The following is an 8,541-nucleotide window of genomic DNA, read 5'->3' on the forward strand; positions in this document are numbered from 1 at the left end:
GGCCGTCCCGTGTACAGGACGTGTGCCCCTCGCGCGCGGGGTACCTGTGCCCGTCTAGCCAAGAGCGCTCCGCGTGCGCGAGCGGCTTTCCGGGACGCCGCAGCGGTGGGGGGCGGCCCCGCGAGGGGCGGGGGTCACCGGGACTGGCCGGCGCCGGCCCCGTGCGCGCGGAGGCGGGGGCGGGGGGCGGGGGCCGCGGGGGGGCGGCGGTACGAAAAGGGCGGCGCGCGCGGCGGCGGCGGCAGCTCGGCGGCGGCAGCGGAGAGCGCAGCGCGCAGCCCGGTGCAGCCCTGGCTTTCCCCTCGCCGCGCGCCCGCGCCCCCTTCCGCGTCCGCAACCAGAAGCCCAGCGCGGCGCCCGGAGCCGGACCCGCGCCCGCGCCGCTCCCGGGACCGCGACCCCGGCCGCCCCGCGATGACCGCGACCGCAGCCCTCCTGCCCGTCCTCTTGCTCCTGCTGGCCTTCGGCCACAGTGTCCATGGTGAGCCCCCCCACCCCACCCCCACCCCCCACGCCGCGGCGGCCCGGCTCGCGCCCCCTCCGGGGAAGCCTGCGACGCCACCTCTGCTCCCCCCACCCCGGCCGCCCGGTGCCCCGCGCGCCCCGTCCCGTGCGCCCCGACTCCGGCCCGTCCCGCCTAACCCTAAGCCCCGCGCGGTGCCGCCTCGCCCTCCCCGCCAGCCTCGCATGCCAAGCCTCGCCCCGGGGTCCCGGGGGCAGGGGGAGGTGTGGGACCCCCGCCCCCCCCTCCCCCGCCGCCGCCGCCGCCGCCGCAGCCCCTTCCCGCCCCGCAGAAGTGGCGCTCGCAGGGGTGTCGGTGCGCAGAGAGAGGAGGTATGGAGAAACGAGGTGATGATCGGGAGCCCTGTGTGGAAATGCTCTGGGGTGCAACTTTGGGGTGTCGCGTGCGCGTTCGGGACCAGGTCTGTGGGGACAGCCGGGGGGGGGTGGCTTGGCCGTCGCAGCCCCAAATTCCCACCGAGGCGCCCGGCGCGAGCCCCTCCCGCGTGGCGTTTCTCTTAGGTGAGGGGCTGCGACACTTCAGTCTGCGGCGGCCATCTGTCTCTGACAGGGAGAGAGTTGCCCCTTCCCGCAGTGCCCCCCGCCCCCACTGCACCAGTGCTCGTGGTGGGGGGGCTGTCTGGAAAGCTGGGGAGCTAGACGAAGGAAATGCACACAGTAGGCGCCTACGAAAGTGTCCGGATGTCTAAACAGTGTCAGAATTGCAGAAATCTGCTTTGCAAAAATCCTTGCGTCTTTTAAATATGACGAGTCTGGGGGAGGGAGATTGGGGGGATTTGACTTGCGTGCCTGGTTTAACGGGGATTAAACCTTTCACACGATCAGGATGCCTTACCTGCCGGGCTGCCAGGTGAACCTGTCTGGCCTTTTCCAAAGCCGGATGCCTCAGAATCTGCTCCCCATTTTAGCTCACTTTGCAAAAGTGAGGGTTTGGCTGAGTGCCCAGGGGTCGAATGTCTCTACTCACTGTCTCCCCAGCCCTGTGTTTAGCGTTTGAGGTTTCATGATTTTGAGGCGGGGGAGGAATTTAGGTGTCTGACCTGCTCCTGAGAACTAGGCAGTGTCCTGTGATCACCCTGTCACCAGGAACGTGGCAGATTTTTTTTTTCTGAGTGGCCTGACGTGAAGCGCCTACTGTGTGCGAGGCTGGTGGGACCGCAGAGGGTCTCTGGCTCCCTCCAGGGAGGCCTTGGGCCCTTTGGGCGAACATGGGGCTTTGCCCTGGCCTCTGGGGCCTTGTGGGGTGAATGGTGTAACCTTTCTTGTGCCTCAGGAGCTGAGTGCTTCCCGGCCTGCCACCCCCAAAATGGGTTCTGCGAGGATGACAATGTTTGCAGGTAATGGGGTGGCTCCCCAGAGGCAGCCTGTAGGAGGTCAGGGCAGAATCCTGGGGAATCATGGTGTCAGGCAGAAAAGGGGTGGGGGCTTGGCCGCTGGGCTGCAGCAAACAGCCTCCTCGCCCCCGCAGGAAACTGGTGGGAGGGTAGCGAGGGGGAGAAGAAGGCAGAGGGCTGGAGGATGGGGAGGGGGGGACAGCCACAGCTCCTGTCTGCTGTCTCAGAAGTGGGGTGTTGGGAGAACCCCTTGCAGGGTGAGCCCACTGCAGGCCACTGCGGCAAAATGCAGCGCTCTGCCGGGCTCTTGGGGACCCCTCCGTCTGGTCCTCTGTTTAAGTTGTCCGTTCAGGTGTCTGGTGTTTGCTTCCTGCGACCCGCTGGCCTGGCACTGTGCAAAGACCCCCAGGGGATCTTGGCTCCACAGAAAGCAGCCTGGGCGCCCCCTCCACCCCTGCCCCCCTTCATATGTCCCCATCTTTCTCCTCCAAACCCCCCCCCCCCACCGCAGGTGCCAGCCTGGCTGGCAGGGTCCCCTGTGCGACCAATGTGTGACCTTTCCCGGCTGCGTTAATGGACTCTGCGTGGAACCCTGGCAGTGCGTTTGTGACGACGGCTGGAATGGGAAGCTCTGTGACATAGGTTGGCATGTCCCCCTGCCCGCCCCACCCCCATCCCTGCCCCCCGCCCCCAGCTGCCTCCTCCCAACTGCCTCCCCTCCCCCTCCTGCCTTATTCCCACACACTCAGGGCTCTGTATGGTAATGGTGTGTTGATACACTACCCCCTGGTACTTGGAACCTCCTAGAAGGTAGGGACTCAGTTTTGTTCTCCTCGGCACAGCACCAGCACCCAGAGAAAGCACTTTGGGGAGGAGGGCTGTGGGGGATCTGCCTGTTGAGTAAAGAGTCACACAATCAGCACAGGCCACACAAAGCTCAGAGGGTGGAGACCTGGGCAACCTGTCTGGGTCACTAGAACTCAGAGAGGGTAAGGAAATCTCTGTCCTCCGTTACCCTGAGCAACTGAGAGCTGGTTGCCACTACGTTTTCAGGCTGCAAAATGTCCATCTGAGTCCATTCTCGTTTGGCAGAAGGGGCCCTGAAGCCGGGGCAAGCTCAAGTCCTGAAAAGAACTCCCGGCAGAGTGGGTGGCTGCCCCGGGGCCTCTGTCCCTCGGTCCTCAACGTTAGCAGAGACCAGGGGTAGCGAGAGGGAAGTCGAGGCTCGAGGAGGTAAAAGGCTCTGCTTAGGGATGCGTGAGAGGTTATCGGGAGAAAAGCCAGCGAAAATCCCTTCCCCTGGCCCCAGGAATGGGCTACTTCTCATCTGTGGCCGCTTCTAATCCCCTCCCTTAAGGAAAATTCGAGAGCGTGTTTGACCGCCGCTGCGTCATAGCCGAGGCGCTCTGCTTTCCTAATTGAGCCCCCACCACAGCCTCAGGTCCTTAAAGCACCCCCCCCGCCCCCCCGCACCGCCAGACGGTGCGAGATTTTCTCCGCAGCTGACTCACGCTCCACAGCTCTGCTCCCCCTCCACGGCACCCTCTGGGCTGCCTCGTGACCCAGAGGGTCTCCCCCCGCCCGAAAAAGCTACCACTTGGGATCAGGGCTTTTCGCCCAGAGCCCACGCTCTTCGGTGTCTGGTTCGGGATTGCCTCCCATGGAGTTTTCCAGACAAAATGTCCCCTCCCCACTGGGTTGACAAAGCCTCTCAGCTTGGGACGCTGGGTCCAGAGGAAATAGCCCTCCGGATAATTGTCCCCCCCCCCCCCCCGTTCCCCTTTTCCCCAACCCGTCTCTGTCTCTGAGGCTGTCAAGGCCGCAGCTGCCGCCCCAGACAGAAACCAGCCCCCCCCTCCCCCCCCCCCCCGCCCCCTGCCCCTGGCATCTCTCTTCTTGCCTCGGCTTCATCTACCCTCCTTTTGGGCCGGAGGCCTGGGAATTGGGAAGAGGTGGGCTCATCCTCTGTGCATGAGGCTAGATGCTGTGGGGGGACGAGGGGGGTGGTCGGCAAGTCTTGAGCTTAAATTTAAGATGCCCAGTGACAGGGTTGCTGGGAGCCCAGGACTGGGAGCCCGTTGCTGAGGCCTCACCTGCTAGAACCTTCCCATAATGATAAAACCTCTTTACGTTTCCTTACACCAAGCCGGGCTCACAGGGGACGCCTCACGGCTCTGGATAGGCCGTCGGCATGGCATACAGGCTTTCCCTTATGGATGGATTGCCATCTTCCCTCCACGAGGGGTGCGGGTCTCTTTAAAAGACAGAACGAATCCGCGTGTGTGTGGCCTCAGCGTTGGGGACCCCCACCCATTCGGCCTTAAGCTGCCGGGTCTCTGGCTGTCCCCGGCTTTGGATTTGGCAGATGTAGGAGCCCAAAGCTCGAAGGGCCCCCGGGGACTGGCCAGGGCGAGCCCCTCCTTTTGTACGTGGGGAAAGTGAGGCACAGAGCGGGGAGGAGCGGAACCCTGAGCCCGGCTGGAGCCAGGCATAGAAAAGGTCCCTCGCGGCCCTGCCTGGGGGCTGGGGTCTCCGTCAGCGGAGAGCCCCTGGCCCAGGCCCCTTTGTTCAGCTGTCCCTGGCTTGCTGAGCCCCGCATAATGAAGTGTGCATGACAGGAGGTGGAAAAAGGCGGTGAAATGTAGCAGTGTTCATGGAAACCCACACGGACAGGAGAGCACTCAGTACTTCTGATTTTGCTGCCTTCAAAAGATACAGCCTTTTTATCGCAGGCCCCTTCGTTCAGATCCTGAGCTCGGAAAGAGCGACCACCGGGAGGCAGAGGCAGTGGTGGGGCTGAATCGGGTTTCTCGATTCCCGACAGGAGTCCTCACATGTCTCGATTTCCCCCCCCGCCCCTCTGTGATGAAGGACAGCTGGTGTTTCTAACAGCTGGGCCGCACGATTGCCCTGACTGGCAGGGACACCACCCCCCCACCCCCCCCCACCCCCCCCCCCCCCGGACCAGGAGAGGCTGAAAACTCATCTGGGGGAGGAGCCTGGGCCTGGCACACGCCGTTTTGGGGGAGGGAAGGGGTCTGCGGTAAAGGTCACCCTCCTGGACCGAGCGGGTGAGCTGGTGCCAGGACAGGGGGACGGCTTTCCCGGGTTGAGGATCAGTGAGCGGCCGTGACTTTCTGTGTCTGTGACCTGACAGGAGGGAGGGAGCCCCTTCAGCACCCCCCTGAGCTGCTTGCCTACGGCAGAGTTTTGGGGGGTCGCTACGTGCTCTTGCTCAGGACTCCATTCGGTGACCGCTGGCAGTGAGTGGCCACAAACAGAGACATCTGGGCGGCTCGCTTGGGGTCCCCGCTTGACCGGCTGGAGGGCTCTGTCCCTGCCCCCACCCAGAAAGCTCTTCTTCCAGCCTGTCCCCTCCCCCTCCTCCCTGGGGGAGGGGGTGGGTCACAAAGTCCGCTTTTCTCTCCCCGTCCCCCAGATGTCCGGGCTTGCGCCTCGACCCCCTGCGCTAACAACGGAACCTGCGTCAACCTCGAGAGCGGCCACTACGAGTGCTCCTGTGCCCCTGGGTTCTCGGGAAAGGACTGTCAGGAGAAGGATGGGCCCTGTGTGATCAATGGGTAAATATTCTTCCTCACTCTGTGTGATCCGATGAATGCTGCTTTGATTCCTGCATCACACCCCCAAAGACCCTTTCAGCCTAGCCCAGTTGGACCTGTCACCTGACAAAAGGCCAAGTAAGTGCCTGTCCCTCAGCCCCACGGCTGGGGGAGGGGGGCGCCCCAGATCAGGGTGCTTGCGGGGCTGTGTGTGATCTCCGTAATTTCTGAAGTGACCCCCCCAAGGTGATTTCCCCCTCCCTAGGATGCCCCCAAGTCCCCGTGTGTGTGCGTGAGGGCAGACCCGGCTGCGGAGTCGGAGAGGGGGGCTTTGGCCAGCGGGGTGGGCGGGGAGGACTAGCCATGAGGGTGGGGGGGGCGGGTCCAGCTCTTAGCGACCCGCATCGGAGCAGAGGCTCTGGGACTTTCAGGGCCGTGGGCACGGCAGTCAGAAGGGACACTTCTGCAAAGCAGCAAAGCACTTCCGGCCCTTATCTGTTTAGCTCCACGGAGCCCACCCGGCCCTCAGCTGGGGCTTAGGCGGGGCTCAGGCCGTTGCAAGAATGCAAACAGAGCGGGTCTTGGGCCTGAGCCGGGGGGTGGGGATCGAGCTGGGGGGCAGAGGATATAGAAGCTAGAGTACAGAACCAGCTTATCTTGACTGGGCATTCCAGGGAGGGCGTGGGGAATCCTGGAGCCCTCGAGGCCACAAACAGGCATTTTTGTAGCATCCAAAGATCAGTGTTCAGAGAGGGTCGGAGGAGAGGGGGTCACAACCGACGTCCACGTCTGCTTTTGAGCGGGAAGGGAGAATACAGAGCGAGACCTTTAAAACGTTTTGCTTTTTCTCTCCCACCAACTCGAACCAGACTGTCAAAATAGGACCCGAGGTCCTTGAAGTCCCTCCAGAGCCCAGCTCCTAGGCAGCCTTCACCCCCTGAAGCAGCGATGCCGATTTCTCGTGCTTAGAGCCCCTTTCTTCCCTGGGTTCTGGCATTTATCAGATGACAAAGGGTCTGCTCGTTTAAAAGCACTTACGTTAAATGCTCCTGTGCTCTGCTTTGAGCAAACAGTTTCGGTCTGGAAGCCGCACTTGGGTGAATGGACCACTGTTAAACAGCCGGGCACAGGCACCCGGCCGGGCCGGCAGAGACAGCCCGGGCGTTTCTTTCACTCTGAGTGTCCCTGAGGGTCTCCAGTACAATAGTACGCAGGCTCTATAAGGCGGGGGCCATGTGGTGAGGGGACCTGGGGGGGGGGGGCAGGCTCTGCTCTGCCCAGCGGCCCCCGGGGGAGGGGTGGAGCTCAGGGAGGGGGCTCCCTCCAGCCCTGGGTCATCACTAACTTTGCCTCTCTCAGCCTCAGTTTCCCCACCCGTCCACCAGTGACTAACCACCAGGCCTCTGGTCGGAGAGATGACTTAAGAGGTGGGAGAGGAGACGGGCATCGGCTCCGGAGGTCAGGCGTGCGTGCGTCCGCCCCGGACGGCCCGTGAGCCCCTCGCGGACAGGGGCCGCGGCACCCGGCGCCTCCCTGGGCACCTCCGTCCTAGGCCAGCCCCCGAGGGCCCTTTACCGTGTCCCCCTGTTGTGTCGCAGGTCCCCCTGCCAGCACGGAGGCACCTGCGTGGATGATGAGGGCCGGGCCTCCCATGCCTCCTGCCTGTGCCCCCCTGGCTTCTCAGGCAATTTCTGCGAGATCGTGGCCAACAGCTGCACCCCCAACCCGTGCGAGAACCAAGGCATCTGCACCGACATCGGGGGCGACTTCCGCTGCCGCTGCCCCGCCGGCTTCATGGACAAGACGTGCAGCCGCCCCGTGGGCAACTGCGGCACCGACCCGTGCCTCAACGGGGGCACCTGCCTGCAGCACACCCAGGTGAGGTACGAGTGTCTGTGCAAGCCCGAGTTCACGGGCCCCACCTGTGGCAGGAAGCGCGCGCTAGGCCCCCAGCAGGTCACCCGTCTGCCCGGCGGGCACGGGCTGACCTACCGCCTGACCCCCGGGGTGCACGAGCTGCCAGTGCCGCAGCCGGAGCACCGCATCCTCAAGGTGTCCATGAAGGAACTCAACAAGAGTGCTCCCCTCCTCTCCGAGGGCCAGGCCATCTGCTTCACCGTCCTGGGCGTGCTGACCAGTCTGGTGGTGCTGGGCACCGTGGGAATCGTTTTCCTCAACAAGTGCGAGGCCTGGGTGTCCAACCTGCGCTACAACCGCATACTTCGCAAGAAGAGGAACGTGCTCCTGCAGTACAACAGCGGGGAAGACCTGGCCGTCAACATCATCTTCCCCGAGAAGATCGACATGACCACCTTCAGCAAGGAGGCGGGCGAAGACGACATCTAAGCATCCCCACCGGCCCCTCTGTATTCGCGGGGTCCCGCAGAGCTCACTATATGCGGTCTGTTCTCATCTTTGTGGTGGAGTTTGCTATATTCTGTGTCGAATCTGGTGAACGCTATGCTTCCGTATATTACCTTTGTGTTGCCGTGTGACAAAAAGAACCCTCTTTCTCTCTCTTAATGCATGATCGAAAAATAATAACACGAGTTTCATCTTTAAACGAGTAAAACGAAATTAAGTATGTTATTCTAAACTCTAAACTTAACGTAAAATCAAAAAGACCAAAAAAAAACAAGGCAACAGAGCCGGGGCTGGGTGCCGACGCCCCTCTCTCTCCGGGAGGGGACTCGGCCACAGTCCTCGTGAAACCATTACGAGTGCCGTGCATGACCACTCACTGTGATAAAGGCAAAAATCTCTTTCGTTCGTTAATGTTCACACGCCACATCCAACGTGCACTCACATCAAGTCCAACAACCGCAACGCTTAGATCTTTCTGATTGATTTGAGATTTTGCGGAGTGCAGCGGCCGTGTGTCAGACAGAGAGAGAGCCCCGGGGTCGGCTGCTGGGGGGAGGGAGGGGGCCAGGACCCCCTCCCAGCCCTGCCACTAACTCGCTGTGTGATCCTTGGCGAGCTCCCCCCGCCCCGACCGCAACCCGTCCCCACCCCGGGCCCGACTTCGGCCCCTCTCGAGGGAGGGGCTTGAACGCAGTGACCATCCAAATTCTCTCTGGCTCTAAAACTCTGAATTAAGAACGAAGGGGTACGAACCAAAACAG

The 8,541-nt window shown here is 62.6% G+C and overlaps 1 protein-coding gene across 3 annotated transcripts; it reads left to right on the forward strand.

The window, feature by feature from the left end:
• Positions 1–229: 229 nt before the first annotated feature.
• On the forward strand, positions 230–7,979 carry DLK1 (delta like non-canonical Notch ligand 1). 3 transcript variants are annotated; one of them, XM_058740281.1, is made up of 6 exons: positions 230–481; positions 1,796–1,859; positions 2,368–2,498; positions 5,296–5,437; positions 7,015–7,294; positions 7,514–7,979. In XM_058740281.1, exons 1-6 carry the CDS (start codon positions 415–417, stop codon positions 7,760–7,762), a joined length of 933 nt encoding a protein of 310 aa, XP_058596264.1. In that variant the 5' UTR covers positions 230–414; the 3' UTR covers positions 7,763–7,979. The 3 variants fall into 3 exon arrangements, with proteins under 3 accessions (XP_058596264.1, XP_058596263.1, XP_058596266.1); XM_058740283.1 differs by having other exon boundaries at positions 231–481; positions 7,520–7,979; XM_058740280.1 differs by having other exon boundaries at positions 7,015–7,979.
• The last annotated feature ends 562 nt before the right edge of the window (positions 7,980–8,541 follow it).

Source organism: Neofelis nebulosa, chromosome 7 (genome assembly GCF_028018385.1).
Source record: "Neofelis nebulosa isolate mNeoNeb1 chromosome 7, mNeoNeb1.pri, whole genome shotgun sequence".
Taxonomy (NCBI): Eukaryota; Metazoa; Chordata; class Mammalia; order Carnivora; family Felidae; genus Neofelis; species Neofelis nebulosa.

What these genes read in the sequence shown, in the direction of transcription:
- DLK1 (XM_058740280.1), top strand. Translation starts at nt 415, where the DNA reads ATGACCGCGACCGCAGCCCTCCTGCCCGTCCTCTTGCTCCTGCTGGCC. An exon ending in CTTCGGCCACAGTGTCCATG is followed by an intron (nt 482 to 1,795) that starts GTGAGCCCCCCC and finishes CTTGTGCCTCAG; the next exon opens with GAGCTGAGTGCTTCCCGGCC. An exon ending in TGGGAAGCTCTGTGACATAG is followed by an intron (nt 2,499 to 5,295) that starts GTTGGCATGTCC and finishes CCCGTCCCCCAG; the next exon opens with ATGTCCGGGCTTGCGCCTCG.